Source organism: Trachemys scripta, chromosome 2, assembly GCF_013100865.1.
Source record: "Trachemys scripta elegans isolate TJP31775 chromosome 2, CAS_Tse_1.0, whole genome shotgun sequence".
In the NCBI taxonomy this organism is placed as follows: domain Eukaryota; kingdom Metazoa; phylum Chordata; order Testudines; family Emydidae; genus Trachemys; species Trachemys scripta.
This window is the reverse complement of record NC_048299.1, coordinates 113,792,196-113,816,691: the sequence shown is the minus strand read 5'-3', so window position 1 is coordinate 113,816,691 and position 24,496 is coordinate 113,792,196. Positions and strand designations below refer to the sequence as shown.

General features: G+C 44.1%; 1 protein-coding gene across 3 annotated transcripts in view; it reads left to right on the top strand.

Annotated features, from left to right (window-relative positions):
- TMEFF1 (transmembrane protein with EGF like and two follistatin like domains 1) overlaps positions 1-24,139 on the top strand; it is a 214,128-nt gene extending 189,989 nt beyond the window's left edge. For all 3 annotated transcript variants that reach the window (XM_034761448.1, XM_034761450.1, XM_034761449.1), the window contains exons 6-10: positions 6,322-6,470; positions 7,414-7,479; positions 11,589-11,712; positions 20,518-20,676; positions 22,948-24,139. In XM_034761448.1, the coding sequence (XP_034617339.1) occupies positions 6,322-6,470; positions 7,414-7,479; positions 11,589-11,712; positions 20,518-20,676; positions 22,948-23,032 (583 nt within the window). In that variant the 3' untranslated portion in view covers positions 23,033-24,139. The remainder of the gene's footprint in view (positions 1-6,321; positions 6,471-7,413; positions 7,480-11,588; positions 11,713-20,517; positions 20,677-22,947) is intronic.
- The last annotated feature ends 357 nt before the right edge of the window (positions 24,140-24,496 follow it).

Below are 24,496 nucleotides of genomic sequence, written 5' to 3'. Positions count from 1 at the left end.
CTTTAGGTTTTCTTTAGCAAGGGCTAAAGAGTATCGGAGGGTGCTTTGTAGGTTGCTTACAAAGTCTAGAATGTTAGTTCCTGGAGAAGGCGTAAACCCCTCCCATTGCTGCTTCACCAACTGTTATGGCCCCTTAACCTCGCGGCCATACACAGGTTCAAATGGTGAAAACCCTAAACTGGGATGTGGTACAGCCCTGTAGGCGAAAAGCAACTGCTGCAACACTAGGTCCCAATTATTGGAGTGTTCATTTACGAATTTACATATTATGGCCCCCAAAGTTCCATTAAACCTCTCCACCAGGCCATTGGTTTTATGGTGGTAAGGGGTGGCAACCAAGTGATTCACCCCATGAGCTTCCCACAGGTTTTCCATGGTCCCTGCCAGGAAATTAGTTCCCGAATCTGTAAGGATGTTGGAGGGCCAACCTACCCTGGCAGAAATGTTTGTTAATGCCTGCACACACTTTTAGTCCTGGTGTTGCTTAAGGGTACTGCTTCCGGCCATCGGGTAGTAAAATTCATGAAAGTCAGTACGTACTGCTTTCCTCTGGGTGTCTTCTTTGGGAAAGGACCCAGAATATCCACAGCTACTTGCTGAAATTGGACCTCAATTATGGGTAGTGGCTGGAGAGGGGCTTTAACCTGGTCTTGGGGTTTTTCCACTCGTTGGCACACCTCACAAGACCGGACATAATTAGCAACGTCCTTGCCCATTCCCTCCCAGTGGAAGGACTTCCCCAACCGGTCTTTGGTTCTGTTTACCCCAGAATGGCCACTGGGATGATCATGGGCTAAGCTCAAGAGCTTTACCCGATACTTAGTGGGAACTACCAACTGTTTTTGAGGGTGCCCACCAGAAAGAGTTTTCTTGTATAAAAGTCCTTGTTCTATAACAAACCGGGATCGGTTAGAAGAGCTGAGAGGCGGTGGGGTGCTCCGCGCCGCCGCCCAAGCTTTCTGAAGGCTGTCATCTGCTTCCTGCTCGGCCTGGAACTGTTCCCTTGATGCTGGAGACATTAGTTCCTCCTTGGACTGTGGACTGGGGCTTGGTTCCTCTGGAAGCGATGCAGGTGCTGGGGCTGTTTTTACTGACTGTGAACCGCTGTCCGCTGGTGCACTATGTGGTATCTCAGGCTCTGGCTGAGCCTTTTGGGTAGGGTTATCTGCTGCTTCCGCCAGGTCAGGCTCGCTGGTGCTCTCTGGCGTTGAAGTTGTAGACGGGTTTGCAAGTGCTGGGCTTAGTGCTGGCAATGGTTCTGGTGCTGGTTGCATTGCCAGTTCCGGTTTTGGGACTGGCTTTGGGTGGGTCTCTGGGATTTGAACCACTACGGCTGTTGCAGTCGTTGGCAGGGGATCCGGTTCCACCACCTTTGTCTGGGTCTCCGGTAACACAGACGGGGCCCTGGTGGATGGCTCAGGAACAGGGATGGGGGTGAAAGCTTGCTTAGCCTGGCTGCGGGTGACTATTTCCATCCTCTTGGCTAGCTTCACATGGTTGGCCAAGTCTTCCCCCAGCAGCATGGGAATGGGATAATTGTCATAGACTGCAAAAGTCCACATTCCTGACCAGCCTTTGTACTGGACATGTAACTTGGCTGTAGGCAAGGTTACAGACTGTGATACGAAGGGTTGAATTGTCACTGGAGCCTCCGGGTTGATGAGTTTCGGGTCCACTAGGGATTGGTGGATAGTTGACACTTGTGCCCCAGTGTCCCTCCAAACGATAACCTTCTTTCCGCCCACTCTCAAGGTTTCCCTTCGCTCCAAGGGTATGAGAGAGGCATCTGGGTCTGGGGATCTTTGGTGTGATTGGGGTGTAATGAACTGTAATCGGTTGGGGTTCTTGGGGCAGTGAGCCTTATATGTTCCAGTTCATTACATTTAAAACATCGCCCTGCTAAGATATCACCGGGGCGATGTTGGTTGGTGGAGACTGGTGTGGTGGGGTGAGAAGGCATCTGGGGTTTCCCTTGGGATGTGGGTGGGGCCTTGGGTTGTCCCCGGTGGTAAGGTTTGGTTTCGGGGTGCCCCTTTTGATATTCGCTCCAACTGCTACTAGTTTTTTTCTTTTCTGCCACCTCCACCCATTTGGCTCCAATCTCCCCCGCTTCGGTTACAGTTTTGGGCTTCCTATCTAGGATGTACCTTTCTATTTCCTCAGGAACACCCTCTAAACACTGCTCCATTTTTACTAGGGAAACCAGATCTTCCAGAGATTTAACATTTGCTCCTGATACCCAGGCATCACAATTTTTGTCAATGTGGTAGGCATGCCGGGTAAATGACACATCGGGTTTCCACCTTAGGGCTCTGAACCGCCTACGGGCATGCTCGGGTGTTAGCCCCATTCTGAGTCTGGCCTTGTTTTTAAAAAGTTCATAACTGTTCATGTGTTCCTTGGGCATTTCAGCCGCCACCTCTGCTAAGGGTTCACTGAGCTGTGGCCTCAGCTCTACCATGTACTGGTCTGCAGCAATGCTGTATTCAAGGCAGACCCTCTCAAAATTTTCTAAGAAGGCCTCAGTATCATCGCCTGCCTTGTAGGTGGGGAATTTTCTGGGATGGGAAGTGGTACCTGGAAAGGGGTTGTTAGGATTGGCTGTTGTATTCGGCCTAGCCTTTGCTACTTCCAGTTCATGCTTCCTTTCTTTTTCTCTCTCCTCCATCTCTTTTTTTTTTCAGCTCTATCTCTTTCTTTTTCAGCTCCATTTCTCTTTTGTGGGCCTCCTCTTTGGCTTTTTCTTCTCTTTCTCTCTGCTCTGTCTCGAGTTTTGTTAATTGAAGCAGTCTCTGATGTTTTCTTTCATTTTCTTCTGCTTCTAGTTTGGCCAGTTCTATTTTTTTAGCTACTTCTTTGGTAGTTATTTTCCTGTTTTCTTGTGCTGGGTCACACCCTCTGCAGTTGACTGAAACTGGGATGTACTTAGCTCTGGCTGCTGCTGAGTTAACAGAGACTTTCTAACTAGCTACACCTGAGGATGTAAAAAGAAAAAAAAACAATTCAGCTTGTAAATTCCTTTTATCAGTTTGCTCAATTGAACCCTTCTCTTAACAAAGGATCTTGTTAAAAAAACTTAACACCTCTGCCTTCAGGCAAGGAGAGATAAGACATGCATCTACCTTCAGCTCTGCTTTCCAAGCAGCTAGAAGGAAAAAAAAATCTTACTGGCTTTTGGGTTTAAAATGAATCCCACCGCTCTGCCACCATGTCAAGGCTGTATCCCCACTTTGAACTTTAGGGTACAAAATGTGGGGGCCTGCATGAAGACTTCTAAGCTTAACTACCAACTTAGGTCTGGTCCGCTGCCACCATCCCAATGGATTCCCTTCCCTGGGAAGCCTTGAGAAACCTTTCACCAATTCCCTGGTGAATACAGATCCAACCTCCTTGGATCTAAAAACAAGGAAAAATCAATCAGGTTCTTAAAAAGAAGGCTTTTAATTAAAGAAAAAGGTAAACATTATTTCTGTAAAATCAGTATGGAAAATAACTTTACAGGGTAATCAAACTTAAAGAGCTCAGAGGACTCCCCTCTAGTCTTAGGTTCAAAATACAGCAAACAAAGATAAACACTCTAGTAAAAGGTACATTTACAAGTTGAGAAAACAAAGTAAAACTAAGACGCTTTGCCTGGCTATTTACTTACAAGTTTGAAATAGGAGGGACTTGTTTAGAAAGATGTGGAGAACCTGGATTGATGTCTGGTCCCTCTCAGTCCCAAAAGCGAATGAACAACCCAAACAAAGAGCACAAACAAAAGCCTTTCTCCCCCCCTTCCCCCCCCCCCAGATTTGAAAGTATTTTGTCCCCTTATTGGTCCTTTGGGTCAGATGCCAGCCAGGTTACCTGAGCTTCTTAACCCTTTACAGGGAAAAGGATTTTGGAGTCTATGGCCAGGAGGGATTTTATAGTATTGTACACAGGACAGCTGTTACCCTTCCCTTTATAGTTATGACACGTGCCTTCTTTGCATTTTGTCAGATCTGCTGTGAAAGTGTTCTTAAAACGAACGTGTGCTGGGTAATCATCCGAGACTGCTATAACATGAAATACATGGCAGAATGCGGGTAAAACATAGCAAGAGACATACAGTTCTCCCCCAAGGAGTTCAGTCACAAATTTAATTAACACATTATTTTTTTTATGAGCATCATCAGCATGGAAGCATGTCCTCTGGAATGGTGGCCGAAGCATAAAGGAGTATATGAATGTTTAGTATACCTGGCACGTAAATACCTTGCAACGCCGGTTACAAAAGTGGCATGCGAACGCCTGTTCTCACTTTTAGGTGACGTAAATAAGAAGCAGTCAGCAGTATCTTAGCAACTGCCTGAACAAGAAGTAGGACTGAGTGGACTTGTAGGCGCTGAAGTTTTACATTGTTTTGTTTTGAGTGCAGTTATACAACAACAACAAAATCTACATTTGTAAGTTACACTTTCACGATAAAGAGATTGCACTACAATACTTGTATGAGGTGAATTGAAAAATACTATTTCTTTTGTTTATAATTTTTACAGTGCAAATATTTGTAATAAAAATAATAATATAAAGTGAGCACTGTACACTTTGTATTCTGTGTTGTAATAGAAATCAATATATTTGAAAATGTAGAAAAACATCCAAAAATATTTAATAAATTTCAATTGGTATTCTATTGTTTAACAGTGTAATTAATCATGATTAATTTTTTTAATTGCAGTTAATTTTTTTGAGTTAATTGTGAGTTACCTGCGAATAATTGGCAGCCCTAGATATTACCCAATTTATGTATAGGGAATATCACTGGAACAAATAATATCTTTAAAGCCAAGATGAACTTGTTGGGTGTGCTCACTGTACTTTATTAAAAAACAAAAGTTGTTAATAGAAAGAGAGGAGAATAATAAGAGCTAAGAGTAAAACTAAGTTCAAAGATTGGTTTGTCTTATTCAGAGAACTTCGCTGGCACCAAGCATTTGCACTAGCATTTGATGTACATGCCCAGGGGAAGTAGGAACTCTGAAATCTATAATCCATTTTTTCACAGTGTTCAATTAGAGTTAGGGGAGCGATTATTTAAAGCAGTATGGCTTGCACTCTAACTCAGTTCTCTGACTCAGCCTCATGTCATCGCTCACAGACTGGACTGCATGGTGGGGGAAGGAAAGCAGCTCCCCATAACTAAGGATGTATGGCAACATCAACTCTATTCCAGTAGAATAGAATACACTCATACACCCTCCTGCTATGCAGGAGGAGGCCAACAGAGAGATGTTTAATCCATACCAGATACTGCACAGCTCCCTTTGTTTTGTGGTATGCTATCATCCTGAGGCACAACAGAAGATGCACAGCAGTGAGAAATACGTGGAGCAAATCATTTAAAAACAAGTTGTTAATGAAATTAAAAATTACAGTTTTCGTTTTATTGGATTGAACGAAACAGTGACACAAACTTCAGAATTGTTAAGCTTTTCAAAGGCAGCCTCCCTGATATGAAATGTCAGGATTGAGTATTGATTCACTGCAGAACTCCACAGCAAAACTCTATCATTTAAAGGTAGTGTCCCCTAGACTATACAGTTTTTAGTGTAGAGACAATCCTGCCCTTGTGTGGGGATGGACCTTATGTGTAGTACATCTTTTTCCCCTCTCGTGGCTATGGTTTCTTTGTTACAAATGATAAAAAATGTTCTCTGCCTAAAACTAGAAATGTGTTAATTGGATACATTATGAAATAATCCAGATTGCATAATCCTGTTTTAATTACAGCATAATGAACCACTGTGCGCTTTCAAAGGCATGAATGAACGGCTTGTTAAAGTAACACAGTTGACCAAGTTTATTGCAGCTGCTCAGCCTTTGAAATGAAAAATACTTCGTTTTGATTCATAGAAATGAAAGTTCATCTCCCCCCCCCCCCCACCGACGTTTTTTCTTTGCAAAAAGAACCAAACAAAACATGTAAAATCTTTCTTTGGTTTTACCCACATATGGGAATAGGCAATGCACTAAATTGTTTTATTATCCTAATAAATGTTCCTTGTAATATGTTGCTGTTGTTTTTTCAGAAATTAAAATAATCAGTAAGATTTATATTATATTAAACCCATGAAAACATCAATAAAATATTGAAGGGCAAACGGTAGCCTCTATTCACAACTGTATACATTCTGTCTGAAAACCTGAGACGGCAGCAAATTCTTTGGTTTCTATAAACAACAGATTTTTCTCCCAGGTCATAGAGGTGGTGCTAATGTATGAACAAATGTTTACTCAAGACACAACTTTATTTAATTGTATTTGTTTGATTTCATTGTATGTTTTTATTAACAGGTGTGTATGTAATATAGACTGCAGTGGGTACAGTTTTAATCCTGTATGTGCTTCTGATGGAAGTTCTTATAACAATCCATGTTTTGTTCGAGAAGCATCGTGTTTGAGGCAGGAACAGATTGACATAAGGCACCTTGGACACTGCTTAGGTAGGTCTCGTTTTAGGTTTTGTCTCTTGCGTCATAAAGGGCCCAATCAGGCCCTTTAATTCTTTTTTATTTTTGAATTAAAATTCGCTGATCTTTCCTAATTGCCACCCAAAATATGTATGTATGTATGTATTTATTTATTTGCTTGTGTTGTATGTATATTATGTCTCTATCACTATGCTCTAAGTCGAGAAAAAACACATGTATTTAAAAAAATACATCTGAGCAATAGTCTAAATGTCCATGAAATCAGCCACAACAGAAACATATTAAGAGAGCTCCATTCTACTAGAACACCCCAAGTCATCCCCTCACAACAGCAAGAATTAGATAGGCCTTTCAGCATGCCTAGCGGGTCAACACACTTGGGCCCTGACCTGAAAATACTTATCCGTTTGCTTTTTATGCACGGGAGTGCTGCCATATGCAAATCGTGAGCATCATTTTTTGCAAGGTTTGGGGCCTTGGACCCTTCCCAGAGGGTATTCTGCCATAAAGAACCTGGAGGAGAGAGATGGATAGGAACAAAAGAGGAGGAGAGACCCAAAAGACAAAAGAGATGGCAGAGGGAAGAGGAGAAAGAGAAAGGGAGTGGGCAAGAGCTCCCTGCCATTAACATCTAGATTCTGTAAACGAGAATCCCAACTAGTCAACTGTCTAGCTGAAGAACAAACGAGAGGTTATCTGTAAAATACACTGGACCACCCCGCAAAGGGCTTTTTAGGTCAAAACCGGAAAGAGCACCCAGAATTGAACTGGAAGCTCGTACAATCTCTGTAGGTATTGTTTACCTAACTATACCACAGGAAAAAATATCAACTGTGACTGTATGACTGTCACTAAATTATTTTCTCAAATATCAACTTCTTACATTGTAATAAAACATACTGGCCTGAAAATAAACATTTCTAAACAGATGTATTTTTATTTATTTATCATATAGAAACAGATGACACCAGCTCAGTAGGAAAGAAAGATGATGGAATGCAGTATCGACCAGAGGTGAAAGGTAATGTACTGGTATTTTGTTAATATGTTACATTCTCCCCAAATACCAAAAAATAGCGTGCATGCCCTTTTTCATCTGCTTCGCAACCAGGAGAGAAGTGAACAGCTGCTTTCCTACACCACTATCACCCCATCTCTGGTGAGCAGGAGATATGACTATTCCGAGTCTGCCTGGCATGTTTCCCTAGGATGCTGAACTCCCTTCTGTAGTTAGTAGGTCATAGGATTAGCATTTCACCAATTGCTGTGCCAGTGCTTTAGCTGGCTCCAAGACAGTAGAAATGTAACTTCTATACAAGTGGCACAAGCCCCCTCTGCCCAGCCTTCCTCAATCACTTCTGAATAACTGACAGGTTCTATGCTTGCTGCTTCTGCACCTGTTGGACTACAGTGGATGAACCACGTTGTTTAAAAGATTTTTAGCCATGTAAATTAGATGGGCCAGATCCTCTGCTGCTGCTTTTGATACTTTGTTTGTTAGGACCTTGTTTATGTTAAATTTGAAATAGTTTCGATGCCACTGTGTAATGACGAGAATGAAGTGAAAAGAAAAGCTTACAAGATAATTAGAAATGTTTATGAATACAAGGCGCATGTGTATTACCAGTTTGCTGGTGTGCTGAAAGTGCAGCATTGTGAGAGTGAGTGCATGTGGAACATTTATCTGAAGAATTAACAAGAAATGAAGGGTTTAGGAAATTAGAACTGGAAGAGACTTACTTAGTCATTAAGTCCAGTCCCCTGCGATCGCAGGCAACCCCATCATATAATCCATTCATACATTTATCAAGGTTCATCTTAAAATCAGTTAGGTTTTCTGTCCACCCCCACCCCGCTCCTATTGGGAAGCTGTTCCAGAACTTCATGCCTCTGATGGTTAAAAACCTCCTTCTAATTTACAGTCTAAGTTAACTCATCACCAATTTTTATCTATTTGTTCTTCTGCCAATGTTGTCCTTTAATTTCAGTAGCCCTTCAACTCCCTTGGTGTTTACTCCACCTCCTCCCTATGTATTTATAGATAGCAATCATATTCCCTCTCAGCCTTCTTAGTGCTAAGCTAAACAAGCCAGACTCTTCCAGTCTCTGCTCATTAGACATGAAGACATGCCCTCCATTGCCCTGATCATGGTAGCAGCCCTTCTCTGCACCTGTTCCAGGTTGAATTCACCTTTCTTAAACATGGATGACTAGAATTGCACACAGATTCCAGATGAGGGCTCCCTAGTCCCTTCTACAATGGCATTAATATTTCTCTATCTCTGCTAGAAATATCTCAACTGATACTTCCTAGGATCACATTTTCCTCTTTCACAGCCACATCACAATGGTGTTTCATAGTCATGTTGTGATCAACTAATTCACCTGGCTCTTTCTCCTGCTCGGTCACTTACAACTGCTGAGCCCCTCAGCTCATAGCAGAAAGTTTTGTTATCTGGCCCTAAGTGCATGATTTTGCACTTTTTACTATTACATTTCATCCTATTTCTATTGCTCTAGTCAAGATCATCTGATTCTTCCTCTATGATATTCCAGTTCCTCTCTGTTTTGATAATGCCCCCCAACTTGGTGTCATCAGCTAATTTCATTAGTATGCTCCTGCTTCTTGTGCCAAGGTCACTAATGAAAATATTTAATATAGGTCCCAAAGCAGGTCCCTGAGGAATTCCACTAGTAACCTCACTCCAGCCTGATAGTTAACCTTTCAGCACAACCTGTTATCTCCCTTTTACCCAGTTCCTTATCCACCTTACAGTTCTTATACTAATCCCCAAATCCTCCAGTTTAGCTAATAATTTCCTATGTGGCACTGTATCAAATGCTTATAGAAGTCCAGACAGATTAGATCTTCTGTTAGACTACTCAGATTTTCTCAGGCTCCTTGAAAAAAAGCTATGTTTCTGTGAAGATGGTGATACCTTGAAGCAACTGGCTTGTGCCCAAGTAGATGTCACTTGAGGGCTAGCTATCTTGAGGTTTTGGGGAGGTCACTGTGATGCACTTATGCTGAGGCGGAGGGATGGTGAGAGCCTGCTGAGAGGTAAGGCCAAGCCAAGAGTCCTGCCTGCCCTGAGTCCAATTGACCTCACCTCATATCTTCTGGGAACAACTTTATAACCTCCACCCCCACACTCTTGCTATTAGCTGCTTCCCAGCACTGCCAGGCCCAGCCCCAGCATCAGCTGGGGCTGGTCTATTCCAGGGCTGGAGTTCAGAATGATTTTGCTGAAGAGTGAGCTGGCTACTCAGAGGTTCTGGTCATTCTAGAGTGTGGCTGTTTCAACAACTGCTGTGATAGGGGAGGGATAGAGAGAGGGAGGAGAAATCATTCTGAAGAAGGAGGTGGAGGAGACTTCTTTGCAGGAAAGTAGGCAGGCCATATTGGGTGGGCGTGGGAAGGGCTCAGGAGGAGCCTTTGCATCCTAAGAGCCTCAGTACAGTTTACTATAGTAGTCCTTGGAGTACTAACAATTAACCCTGTGGATCAAAGAGCTGCCGCCAGGAGGTGATGCTAGACATGGGGAGACTTTTATAATTTTGCATTTATTCAAATGTTTTCCTTTGTCTTTGCTTTCAGGCCCTTATCTCTGCTTTCACACCTTTGCTCTCAGAAGCTCCTGCAATTTGTCCTTTGTGCCATAGGTCTCTTTCTTTTATTGCTCCAGAGCTCTAAGCTTTCTTCTGCCAGCTCTTCAACCTATTCTAAAGTCTTAGTAAGTGCTCCCTGTATAACACCGACAGACCCCGGTCGTCGTTGTTGGGATTGAACTGGGAACCTCTGAAGCTCAGTGCATGAGCCTCTACCACATGAGCTAAAAGCCAGCCAGGAGGTGTGGGGGTTACATACTTCCCCTAGCTGAAGAAGCGCATCCCAAGCTTCAGAGACTTCCCAGTTGAAATCCCATACGAGCCCCCACTTGTAACACCGACAGACCCCGGTCATCGGGATTGAACTGGGGACCTCTGGAGCTTAGTGCATGAGTCTCTACTGCCTGAGCTAAAAGCCAACCGCCTGTTAGCTAAGGCTGTAGAGCAGACGTCTTTAGTTCTCTCTAAGTGGTCTCGGTGCCTCTAGGTGGGACAAAACTTCACACCCCGGAGGTGTGTGGGTTACACCTGCATCTGCTGCACCCTCTTTCTTTTCTGCACCTGAGTCATTTCTCCACCTTCACTCCCTGGCGTTGTCTATGTTGCCCACTCCTTTTCTCTTTCTCCTCTTCCCTCTGCCCTCTCTTTTGTCTTTTGGGTCTCTCCTCCTCTTTTGTTCCTATCTATCTCTCTCCTCCAGGTTCTTTATCACCCTATTTTCTCCTTCTTGGCCCTCTCTTCTTTCTAATATCACTTGTTAACTTGGGTCCTTTAGTTTTCTCTTGTAACCCTATCTTGCTTTTCTCCAGAGCTCTGTTAAGCCTTGTCTTCACTGCCACTTACAGCACTGAAACTTTCTTTGCTCAGGGGTGTGAAAGACACAGCTTTCCCCAAGCCAAGTGCTAAATGTGGCTGTCTACCAACTGTTTGCCTAGATCCCACTGGCAGAACTTCAGCCCATCTCCTTTACAATATGTTGATTCTTTGGGTATGTCTACATACCCGCTGGATCAGCGGGCAGCGATCGATCCAGCGGGGGTTGATTTATCGTGTCTAGTCTAGACACGATAAATCGACCCCCGAGCGCTCTCCCGTCGACTCCTGTACTCCACCACCACGAGAGGCGCAGACAGAGTCCATGGGGGAGCGGCAGCAGTCGACTCACCGCAGTGAAGACACCACGGTGAGTAGATCTAAGTACGTCAACTTCAGCTATGTTATTCATGTAGCTGAAGTTGCATAACTTAGATCGATCACCCCTGCAGTGTAGACCAGGCCTAAGTCAGGAAGGTTTTCTCCAGTTTAGGAAGCCCACAATAGCAGCAGATTTAGTTATCACTAAAGGGTAATTTTTCAGTGTTGAGTGAGTGTGCTGCTAAATTCCACAGGCTTCTGTGAAACTTGAGCTCTAAGCCACTGCTTTATTAATTCTTTGTCCTGTCACCACAGAAGTTTTTGGAAGGATGCTATATTTGTGTTTGTTTTGTATATTTACTAAATCTATTTGTGTATGTTTTCAAGATGCCAGTGATCAAAGAGAAGACATTTATATTGGAAACCACATACCTTGTTCAGAAAGCTTCAATGGTTACTGTATACATGGAAAATGCGAATTCATTTATTCCACTCAGAAGGCTTCCTGCCGGTAAGTCAGTGAATGAATAAGCAGCACAGATCCTATATGCATCTGAAAGTCATGCTGAAGTACTGTGTAAAGCTTAAACACAATGCATTTTATACACAGAATATTGAAAACATTGGTTTGTGATAATGTGCTGTAGGCTAGACTGTGGCATTGAAGCCACATCCATGCGGAGGGGGCAGTGCAGAGCTGCCCTATCCCAGTAGGAGCATGAGGGAGGTGGGGCTTGGGGGCAGGCACAGTCTCTTCTGGAGCTCATCAGTGCACACCTTAGGAAGGAATATATTGCTTCTCCCAGGGGACCAGCCCTGTTCTGCAGACTAGTGAACATAGCTGCCAAGCCTTCTGTCACTCTGTGTCACATTTTATAGAAATGAGCCCATTTTCAGTCCTTCATAGAAGAGGGCAAGTTAGTAGCAAAGAATTTCCTTCAAGCTGTAGTGGACAAAGCAGACATGCATCCAGAGGCTTGGCGACTGGCATAGTGATGAGGCGTGAGTCTTAGCTTCACTCCTCGGGACTCCCCAGGAAGATCCGGAACACCATACACCTGCCTTTTTACGAGTCGAATTTCAGCAAGAAATCAGATGAGTCCGTGCACTTGTTGAGAGACTCCAGGTCAACTCTATGGTCTCTAGGAATTTACACCTTGGCCCAAGGAAAAAACATCAGAGGCAGGTGTATAAGCCAAGCCCTGCTTCCCCTCCCTCCAGCCCCGAGTTTTTGCTATCAACATCCAGCCAAGTCCCTGAGTAAACAATAGAGAATTCAGATATCTCATTTTTTCAGCCCCCCGCTACCACAACTTCTACCCATTCCCAGCTACCCACTAAAGGCTACTTTTGATGCCTTCGTCAAGATCTGCCCACCACTGTTGATACCAGCCACCTCTACCTTCCCCATTATCTTTGGGGGCTGCCTCTCCCTTTGCACTCACAGACAGTTGGGTTTTAGAAATTATCCATCAAGTGTACTCTGTAGAGTTTCCCTTCCTTCTCTCAAACTCTCATTCTGGTCTCCCTTCAGAGAGAACACTCATGAGGTGATCCTCCAACAGAAGGTGGACTCCCTCCTCCTACAAGAGGCAATAGAACAAGTGCCACCTCAGTATCAAGGGAGGGGTTCTATACCCTTTATTGCTTAGTCCCACAAAAATCTGAATGGTGGAGACCCATTCTGGACCTTCGACAACTTAACTTCATTATTCAAAAGTCAAAATTCAGGATGGTTACACTAGCATCAATAATCCCTTCCCTACAGGAAGGGATGTAGTTCACGGCTTGCAACATGGACACATATTTCCATGTAGATATTAACCCATCCCAGAGAAAGTTTGTTTGGTTTCTAGCGGGTCAGGAACATTTCCAGTTCAGAGTCCTTCCCTTTGGACTAGCAACAGCACCCAGAGTATTCACGGAGGTCTTCTCTGTGTTCGCAGCCCAATGTCTTGACGATTGGCTCCTAGTATATTGCTCCAGCAAAGATGTCAGGTCAGCGACTATGTTCCTGCTGCATCTTCTAGCAGCACTCAGTGTCTGCATAAACAAAGAAAAGTCTGTTTTAACACCCACACAGATGATGAACTTTATTGGAGTGACACTGCACTCCATTGTAACAAGAGCTTTCCTCCCCATGGAAAGATTTCAGTTAATGAGCAATCTTGCAGCTGATTACTCACAGACGAAGAACTATGGTCAGGATGTGCCTTTTTTTTCCAGGCCACATGGCCTCATGCACTTATGTGGCACCATTGCCAGGCTTCACCTACGCTGCCCACAGGCCTGGCTCTGGTTGGTCTACTCACCAGACCAGGATCACATCAACACCAGAGTGACTGTTCCCACCGGGGTCAGCATCTCTCTTACCAGAAGGTTGAACCCGGATAGAGTGAGAGTTGGTGTCCCCTTTGTCACTCCCATTCTCAGAATCATCATAACACACACATCCCTTATGAGGGGGTGCTCGCCTGAACAGCCACACTGTACAAGGTGCCTGGACCCCCTGGGAGGCCAGATTGCACATCCATCTACTGGAACTGAGAGCAGTCCACCTGGCATGCAGGGTTTTTCTCCCGCTCATTCATTCTCTTCATGTCCAAGTAATGTCAGACAACATCACCATGGTCTTTTACTTAAACAGGGTAGAGCAAGATGTCTTCTCCTTTTCCTAGAAGCAGTCAAGCCTGGAACTGGTGCATCACAAACCACATCACTGTCCCAGCCACATACCTTCCAGGTGCCCCAAACGCTCTAGAAGATAGCCTGAGCAGACACTTCTCTGCAGACCATGCGTGGGAGATACTCAGCTCTAGCCTGAGCTAGTTATTCATTCAGTGGGGAACAGCTCAATGGGATCTCTTCACATCCCAAATAAACAGGCAGCTTCCCTTGTACTCAGGGGTGCTGGAACAATTTTTATAGAGGGGCTGCTGAGAGCCATTGAATCAAACTGTAAACCCTGTATATAATGGAAACCACTTCAAGCCAGAGGGCACGGCAGCACCCCCAGCAGCCCTAGTTCCAGCACCTATGCTTGTACTTCTCCAGAGGAGCTATAGGTCACAGTCCCAGGGCAATGCTTTCCTGTTGTCATGGACAGACAATCTCAGATATGCCTTTCCTCCCATTCCCCTGTTACCACAGGTCTTGAGAAACATCTGTCAGGACAGAGCCAGAGTCATTCTCCTTGCTCCCAACTGGCCCAGACTGTTTTGGTTCCCGGAGCTCCTGAGAATGTCAGTCCATCCCCTTGTTAGAATCTGCCCCTTCTCAGATCTCCTTACTCAGGAAGGGGGCAGAGTCAGACACCCCGATCCAGACCCTCTCCCCCTCATGGCTTGGTGTTTGTATGGGCATCAGAACTAGAACACTCTTGCTTGGCACTTGTCCAAGCAATTCTTACTCAAAGTAGGAAGGACTCAACTAGAACCTGCTACCTAGCTAAACAGAAACACTTCTCTGCCTAGACTCAGCATAAACAGCCTCCGCCAACTTCTGCAAATATCCCAGTCATTTTAGATTATTTCTAGGGCTGTCAAGTGATTAAAAAAATTAATCGTAATTAATCGCACTGTTAAACAACAATAGAATACCATTTATAAATATTTTTGGATGTTTTCTACATTTTCAAATATATTTATTTCAATTACAACACTGAATACGAAGTGCTCACTCTATATTTATTTTTATTACAAGTATTTGCACTGTAAAAAAACAAAAGAAATAGTATTTTTCAATTCACCTAATACAAGTACTGTAGTGCAATCTCTTTATCATGAAAGTTGAACTTACAAACACAGAATTATGTACAAAAAATGAATTAAAAAATAAAACAATGTAAAATTTTAGAGCCTTGAAATCCACTCAGTCCTACTTCTTGTTCAGCCAGTCGCTCAGACAAACAAGTTTGTTTACATTTACACGAGATAATGCTGCCCGCTTTTGTTTACAATGTCACCTGAAAGCGAGAACAGGCATTTGCATGGCACTGTTATAGCCAGTGTCGCAAGATATTTACATGTCAGATGTGCTAAAGATTCATATGTCTCTTCATGCTTCAACCATCATTCCAGGGGACATTCATCCATGCCGATGACGGATTCTGATCGATAAGAATCTAAAGCAGTGCGAACTAATGCATGTTCATTTTCATTATCTGAGTCAGATACCTCCAACAGAAGGTTGATTTTCTTTTTCGTTGGTTTGGGTTCTATAGTTTCCGCATTGGAGTGTTGCTCTTTTAAGACTTCTGAAAGCATGTGCCACACCCCGTCCCTCTCAGATTTTGGGAGGTACTTCAGATTCTTAAACCTTGAGTCAAGTGCTGTAGTTATCTTTAGAAATCTCACGTTGGTACCTTCTTTGCATTTTGTCAAATCTGCAGTGAAAGGGTTCTTAAAATGAATAACAGTGCTGGGTCATCATCCGAGACTGCTATAACATGAAATATATGGCAGAATGCAGGTAAAACAGAGCAGGGGACATACAATTCTCTCCCAAGTTGTTCAGTCACAAATTTAATTAATGCATTATTTTTTAAACGAGCATCATCTACATGGAAGCATGTCCTCTGGAATGGTGGCCGGAGCATGAAGAGGCATGCAATAGTGGACATATGCAGAGTGGCTTCCCGGAGTTCCATTCACAAAACATTACCCACTAGAATCATAGACTGTTAGGGTTGGAAGGAACCTCAGGAGGTCATCTAGTCCAACCCTCTGCTCAAAGCAGGGTCAATCCCCAGATAGACTTTTGCCCTAGATGCCCCCCTCAAGGATTAAACTCACAACCCTGGATTTAGCAGGCCAATGCTCAAACCACTGAACTATCCAGGCCTCTACTAAAGATGCAACAGCAGGAAGTACAGGACTTCAAGCATCTTTCCTGCCAGCATCCTCACATCCACCTCCAGTCTGAATACTACTTGTCAATCACCCACATGTGGAATATACTTAGAGACCAGCACTTAAAGAAGAAATGGAGGTTACTTATCTGTAACTGAAAGTTGTTCAAGATGTGTGGTCCCTATCACAGGTGCCGGCTTTTTCCTTTGCCCGGAGGTGCTCAATACCCACTCAACCCCAGGCCCTGCCCCCACTTCACCCCTTCTCCCAAGCCTCCACCCCCACCCCGCCTCTTCCTGCTCCCTCTCTGCCCCTGTCCTGCCGCTTCCTGCCCTGTTCCATCCCCACTCCTCCCTCACCCTCCAAGCATCTCCTGCACACCGCAGAACAGTTGATCGCGGTGGGCGGGAGGCACTGGGAGGGCGGGGGAGGAGTTGATTGGTGGGGCCACTGGTGGACGGGAGGTGCTGCAGGAGATTGGGGGAAGCTAGCTGCCAGTGGGTACTAAGCACCCACTAATGCGCCTACGATCCCTATCTTTATTTCACTACCTGCCCTCTGTCCCCTCTGCTTCGGATCCTACTGGATTTGCAGTAAGAACTGGAGGGGCATCAGCCCACGCTGCCTCTTATGTCCTCGGTCTGGAGCAGAAGGAGAATTACTGTGCATGTGTGAGGCACCGCTTGTTAGAAGTTCTCTCTCGGGCACATGGCATGTATACACACCCGTATGTGGCATACAGATAGGGACCAGACATCTTGAAGAAACGTCCAGTTACAGGTAACTAATCTCCATTTATACTCCATTTATATATTGATCTCTTTTTTCTTATAAATCAATCCCTCATATGACCTGGTCATTATCTGTTACTCTTGTCAAAACTCGCTCTAGTTTGTCAATATTTTACTTTTCACCATTTGTTTTTTTATTTTATGTGCTAGTAAATATTATTTTATAAAAAAAGTAAACTGTATCCATTGTCTGCTCAGTATACTATGGCAACTCAGTATACTACTGAAACTTGAAATTACACATTTCCAAAAATCTGTGAACTTTCCACTTTATTTCTTTAGTTTCCAAGTAAAATTAATCCTATTTCTTCTAAAGTAAGAAGTCATTGAGGAGTGTATTTAAAGAAAAATGGCCACCTTTCTTTTGTGGATGGTGATGGTCTAGTTGTCATGAGCAAACATCATTAAAGAATTTTTATCCTGAGTATATGGGCCCTGGTGGTATTTTCAGACTAGTGATATATGGTTCTGTAGCTTTCTGTAGCTCGTTGCTTTACTTTTCTTCCAAAAGATCACTTGTAGAGCTGCTAGAGTTCAACATATTTCCTACCTTGATCCTTGAATGTGCTATAGTAGCCCAGGAGGGAGTGGAGGGCCCCCTCACGAGCCAGCATGGCTGGGAACACAGCCTTTTACAAATCATTATTTTCCTTTTCATCTGACCTTTTTCCTCATTACTGGGACACAATAACCTTTTCATTTTATGTTCATCCTCTTTAGCGAGTGTGTCAGACTCTCTCTTCCTTTAGCAGGGATCAAGCTGCTATTTGCAGCAGCAGAGCTCTCACAACATACCCCGGCTCATTTATGGCAAATTTGTTATGCCCCCGTCTTATTTTTCTGGTAATGAAGTGTCCAGAATTGAGTGAAATATTGGGCTGGATTGGAGCCTGGATTAGCATGCTCTCCATCCTATCCTCCTCGTCAGAGAATCTCAAATTCTACCTCACACAAGTGGGTGTGTAGTGATTGCAAATGGTCTCCTGGCGCATTGGACAGCCTACACAGTGGCTAGGCATGATTGCAGAGTCTAAAGCCCTGCAGGTGCCTGGTACCCGAGTGGGTGTGGACGGAGAGAGGACTATGACGTCATGCCCTACTCACCAGCCAGTGGAGCTGTCCGATCACATGAGGGGTATTCAGTTGCACCCCATCAAGTGATTTACCGGTGGTCATGCTGTCTCTGCACAGCTAGTGGCTCTAGGTTGCCTCCAGGTGCTTATCTGGATATTCTTTAACCTTTTCTTTCTTGATTGTGCTTTATAGAATGGTTCTTACATTAAGCCTACTATGGCTACTATCTTCTTTAAAGAAGACAAAAGCAAAGTAGGGAATAACGAATTAGCGTTCTATCTGTCACCTGTTCTTTTCCTTTCTTCCTACTAGGTAATGCACAAACAGGTTCCTTTGTCATTTCCTTCCTTCTTATAAATGTACATAAATTTATCTTGGTTCCTTTCCCATCCACTGTTAATGATATCTAGCGTAATGTTGTGCCTTTTTCTTAATGATGCTGCTTTTATTGGTACTTATCCAATCTGTGAGCCAATGTCTCCTGCAGAAAGCCCGTAGATGAGGAATGTGTATTCACAAGAATACATGGGTTTCATAGCACTGAAAATCCAGGGCATTTTCCCTGCATGCCTGTGGAAAAAGTTTTTTGCTTCCCCAAATGTAACTAATTCCTGTCCTCCATCGTCACCTCACCAAGCACAGGGATGGATTTTGGGGTGAGTTGGAGTGATTCTTTGTGATACACCCAAGCATAACTGACTTTGTTTATATCAGGGGTGTTGTGTGTGTGTCTGTGTGCGTGTGCATGTGCGTGCATGTATCTTTAATTCCTCTCCAGCCTGCTGCTACAGAAGTGGAGGCCAATTGCTTGTTGAATTCAACACTACTGATATGTTTAACATCAGTTCATTTTCAAGACTAACTTCACAAGGAAAACGAGCAACACGTTTACATTTTAATGTTAAAGCTGAGATTTTTTCTGTTTGTAGTCACTTCCTCCACCCCCTCCCCCCCCACAAGTCAGGAGTGAGGCTGCTGGTCTAGCTCTGGCTGCATGGAGAGATATGGGATAGGGCCTGTTAACTATGTAGAATCCACGGGAGATGTTGGCTCCATTAATCCTGGGTATTCAGTGTGATGCTTTCCGCTGTGTGCTCTTCAGCCTCTCTCCCCTCAGCAGCATGGCTCAGTCAGGAATGTGCTCTCGTTGTCTTCTTCTCTAGGGCTGTGCCCTGCATGGATTGAAAATTTGTGTTGCTCTGAGAGCACAAACATCCACTGAATTTGCCTTTGAGAAATTGGCTGGTTTGCTTGGGGAGGATGCTGTTTAGAGAAAAGTGCTCCTGCTCTGCCTCCTACCAGCCTGTTCACACCCCTCCCAAATTTCCAGGGACTCCCTCAGGAGCACTGCTCACTTGTTTGAGGGGAAGTGGGGCAGCATGCTGTGTAGGCCAAGTCTGTACTGCTTCCCACCTTCCAGTCAGGTTCTGATGGGATGCTCTGTCCTGCCTGGACATTGACTGGTGCTTGTTACTGCACTAATCTTCCTGCATGGCTTTTGGGGGGGTGCCTGATGCGGTCCTAGAATCATCTGACTTGTGAGCCAGGACCTCAGCCTTCCTGACCTTTCTGTACAGTCTTCTGGGGAACTAGCCTGGCCTTTGTCTAGCATCTGCAGCCTGGAGTTCTGGCCTACTGGGCATTTGGTGAGTGCAGGCTAAGAGCTGGCTGTGGGGAGAGCAATGGGACAGGTTTGGGCTGGAACCCAACCATCCCGATAAAACAGGTGGTGTTGGTGCCAGTCCTTCCACAAAGCCCTTGCAGAGTTCTGTTCCTGTAACTGACACAAACCAAATTCTACACAGTTTGCTCAGCTCTGATAGGCATATTATATTTGTGTGTATATATATACACACACACTTCTTCCATAGTAACATCATCAATTTTTCTCCATTGTTCCTCCTCATTGTCTTTTGATTTGTGTCATATATTCCTGTTTTGTTCCATGCACCCTGGTCCCTGACTGAGTTTGGAGATCCTCTGGAGATCAATTTCTGGAGATCCTCTGCCCACTTGTTTTATCACATCTGTTTGTTGTTCCCTAACTTAGGCCCCAGTTCAACAAGGTACTTAAGCATGTGCTTAACTTTAAGCACATGAGCTGTCCCACTGAAATCACATTCTTAAAATCTATGCTTACTTCCTTTGTTGAACTGAGACCACAGGGCCCAGGGAGCCTTACTAGGCAAAATTAGTTGTACTTGATGAAAGTGGAGGACATCCACTCTGTGCCTCCCTCTCTCCACAAAAGGAAGACCCGTGCTGTAAAACCTTGCACTCTCCTCAGCCTCCCCTCGGCCTGGGTGACAGCTTGCTTCATTCATTTTCAGAACTGGCTGAATCTCAGAGGAAATCCCTTGTGCTGTTCTTGCCTTCAAACCTTATCTGAGGTCATGGAAGTAGCAGCGCAGACAGTGACAAGTGGGTTTTTCTCCTGCTGTCTCTATACTATCCTCCACCCTTTACATTATGTCCCAATTTTTGAAGTTTTCATCGATTACTAGGCTTTTTGCCTGTCCCTCAGATTACTATTTTATCTGCAGAATGATTTGCATATTGATAAGACTCAATATTCCATGAAATATTCCTTGTGTCTTTCAGATGTGAATCAGGATATACTGGACAGCACTGTGAAAAGACAGACTTTAGTATTCTTTATGTTGTACCAAGCAGACAAAAGCTTACACATGTCCTTATTGCAGCAATAATTGGAGCTGTACAGATTGCCATTATAGTTGCAATTGTCATGTGCATAACAAGGTAGGTAATTATAAAAGCAATATAACACCACACATTTTTATGTATGTGTGATTATTTATTATAAATGTATTTAGGAACTTGACTGTCCCAAAGCTCTATGTGCATAACACACGTTCTAAAAAATACAGTGATCAAATATAGAATGATTAATGTGTCCAGACTGGTTACATGATGCCTCTGTATTTATCACAACATCTAAATCAGTCAGGACAATAAACTGCCCCTTCACACACAAATCACCGCTAGCCGCTCCGTTCCCCTCCACCAATCCTGTGCCAAAAGCTGAGGAGAAAATATGAGCTTTACAGTAGATTCCAAACATTAGCAAATTGGTTAGACCAGTGGTTCTCAAACTGTGGGTCGGGACCCCAAAGTGGGTTGCGACCCCATTTTAATGGGGTAACCAGGGCTGGCATTAGACTTGCTGGGGCCCGGGGCCAAAGCCTGAGCCTCACCATGCAGAGCCGAAGCCCAAGGGCTTCAGTCCTGGGCAACGGGCTCAGGTTACATACCCCCTGCCTGGGCATAGGCACCGACTCAATGGGTGCTCCGAGGCTGGAGCACCCACTGGGAAAAACTGGTGGGTGCTCTGCACCCTCCGGCAGCTCCCTGCCCCACCCCCCCACCCCAGCTCACCTCCGCCTCGGCTCCGCCTCAGCCCCCTCCCCTGAGCGCGCCGTGTCCCTGCTTGTCCCTCCTTGCTCCCAGCACTTGCTGCCGCGAAACAGCTGTTTTGCACGGCAAGCGCTGGGAGGGAGGAGGGAGGAGAGGGAACGCGGTGCGCTCGGGGGAAGAGGCGGGGCCGGGATTTGGGGAAGGGGTTGGAATGGGGGCAGGGCAGGGCTGAGGGCGAGCACCCACCAGCGCCCGGAAAAGTTGGCGCCTATGTGCCTGGGGCTGAAGCCCTTGGGCTTTGCCCCCCCTTCCCTGCCCGGGCTGGTGGGCCTCGGGCTTTGGCTTTGCACCCCACCCTCTCCTAGAACAATAGTGCTCGGGAGGGCTCAGGCTTCAGTCCCCCTTCCTGGAGTCGTGTAGTAATTTTTGTTGTCAGAAGGGGCTTGTGGTGCAGTGAAGTTTGAGAACCCCTGGGTTAGACAAAAGTGGGAGATACTTCCAGAGTAGAAGCTACCTCATGAAAAACACCGTGGCCCCTTCTCCCCACCAGAGGATGTGTGGGTTCAGGCCCCTCCAGTGATCATAAATGCGGTGCTGTCATATTGGAGAAAGGTGCATCCCTCAGGTACCCAGCTGCTTAACCATTTAGGACTTTATTGGTTAAAGCCAACACCTTAAACCCCACCTAGAAATGAATATGCAGCTAGTGCTCTAGTCTGTAGAGCGCCCGTGCAATGTGCTGTCCCTGTTAAGCTCCTCTTAGGAAATGAGCAGCTGAATTTTGCACTCTGTTAAGTTTCCAAGATATCTTAAGAGAGAGCCCTGTGGGAACGTGAGTTGACAAAGGCACAGATAACTGTAGTGAAGTCCAGATCCTCTTCTTGTCAAGGGCCTGACCTCATAAGGCACTGAGGACTTTGGCCCCGATCTAACAAAGCTCTCAAGCATGTACTCACCTTTAAATACGTGAGGAGTTCCAGTGAAGTCGGTGGGATTAATCACATGCTTAAATATTGTGTGGGATCAAGGCCAGAGTGCTTTCAACTCTAAATTCACATGAAAGGCATCTCTCCTGGCAACAGCTGCTACCACAGTAGCCTGGGATGTCATAGACCCTCCAAAGTGCCAACCCATAGATGCCAACTTTTCCGGGTACCGGTCGGTGCTTGGCCCCTCCCCCACCCCGACTCCACCCCTACCCCACCCCCATTCCAACCCTTTCCCCAAATCCTGGCCCCGCCTCTTCCCCCGAGCATGCCGCTTTCCCTCTCCTTCCCCCTTCCTCCCAGCACTTGCCGCACGAAACAGCTGTTTCGCGGCGGCAAGCACTGGGAGCAAGGGGGGACAAGCAGGGGAGGAGGTGGAGGTGAAGCGGAGGCAGAGGTGAGCTGGGGGAGGGGGGCAGGGAGCTGCCGGTGGGTGCAGAGCACCCACCAATTTTTCCCCGTGGGTGCTACAGCCCCAGAGCACCCACAGAGTTGGCACCTATGTGCCAAACTACCAAAGCACTGGTGCACTTCCCCAGTCAGTGATGCTGATAGACACTATGCTGTTATTGAGATTTTTGGTTAAAAGAAGAAAGTAAAATCATGAATGCTGTTTTAAATATGTAGAATAAGATTAAAATACATTTTCTTCCTCTTTAAAAAAATACAGAAAATGCCCTAAAAACAACAGAGGACGTCGACAGAAGCAAAACCTAGGCCATTTTACTTCAGATACATCATCCAGGATGGTTTAACGTGATGATTTTTATACCTACATTGACCATGTGATGTACATTTTTATTATATCTTTTTTTAAAGAATGGAACTATTTATTTCAGAGGCCTTATTTTTGGACATTTTTAGTGTAGCACTGTTGGTCTGTTGTATTCTGAAAGCATCAGCTCTAACAGCTAAGGACTGTTTTAGTAATTTTCCTTTTATGTTTTTGAATACCGTAGTTCATTTTCTGTATCTGTATCACATGGTTATATAGTAGATTTGTGCTTTATTCATGGAATGTAATATTTTTGAGAACACAGACTTATTTCACCAATGGTTGTAGATAAAAAACAAAAATACCCACCATTACCTAGCAAACAAGGCATGAACTAAAGGTAAAGATGTTTACAGCTTACTTTTCTTACGAAAAAACTAGGAGACACTGTGTTTAAATACCATAGATATTTAAATGTTTTTGAAAGTTAGTAACTGATTTTTTAGACACTGCCTATCGCATGAATTGTGAAGCTGTGTACTGTGTGTAGTTGTAACATATTTATAAAATGTATTGGCTGGGTCTAAGCACTACCGTCTTCATAAATAATTCTGACACTTTATTTTTAAAAAGTAAAAATATAAATTTCATAATCCAGTAGAGCAAATGGCATAGTTCCAAAAGAAGTAGGTCTTGGTAGATTTTGTTATTGTAAAAATCTGTGTTTGAATAATCAAACTCACATGATTGGAATAAAGCCTACTTTATCGCTGTTAAAACTGCTTTAATACTTATTAAACTTTTTTTAAGACAATAGATGTTTTAACACCAACAAGACAGATTGTATAGTGTTTGTGATTTAAAAAAATAAAGTTAATTAATGACTACTGCTCTTGTATAGAATATTTTCAAGAGCTAAATAAAATCCATCCAAATTAGTCTGCTGGTTATAGTTATATTAATAGACTGTTAGTTGTTGTTTAAAAGATCCAGAGATAAAATGTGAGTAGGATGTGTTCAGCTGTTTAACATGTAGTTTAGGCTTTCAGAATTCTGCATGTAGGATTTAATAATTTGTTCAATAAAAAAATGCTTTCAACATTTGAACTGGAAAAGCATGTCACAATACAATGTTTTCACTATATTGCCTCTGCTTTAGTGTGTTTATTTGTTACTTGATTTCGTAGCCAGAGTGATTTGAAAACTGCTCCTTTTGGCTTAAATACACTCATGTTTACTTTTGAAAACTGTCTGAATTCCCCCAAAGGAAATCATTTCATTGAAATGAGAGCAACAGCAGATCTTAAATAAATATGCCAGTTGGCTCTCCTGCTTAATTAGTAAGTTGCTTAACTTTCCCAGATTAACACTAATAACGTCACTAGTACAGAAGTGTGACCCTTTAAATGTATGTTCCATTCCAGACATTCCCTCCTAATTTTAGAGGTTTCATATTGCAAAAAGTATCCAAATAATCATGGAGGGATAGTCTGTAGTTATAAAT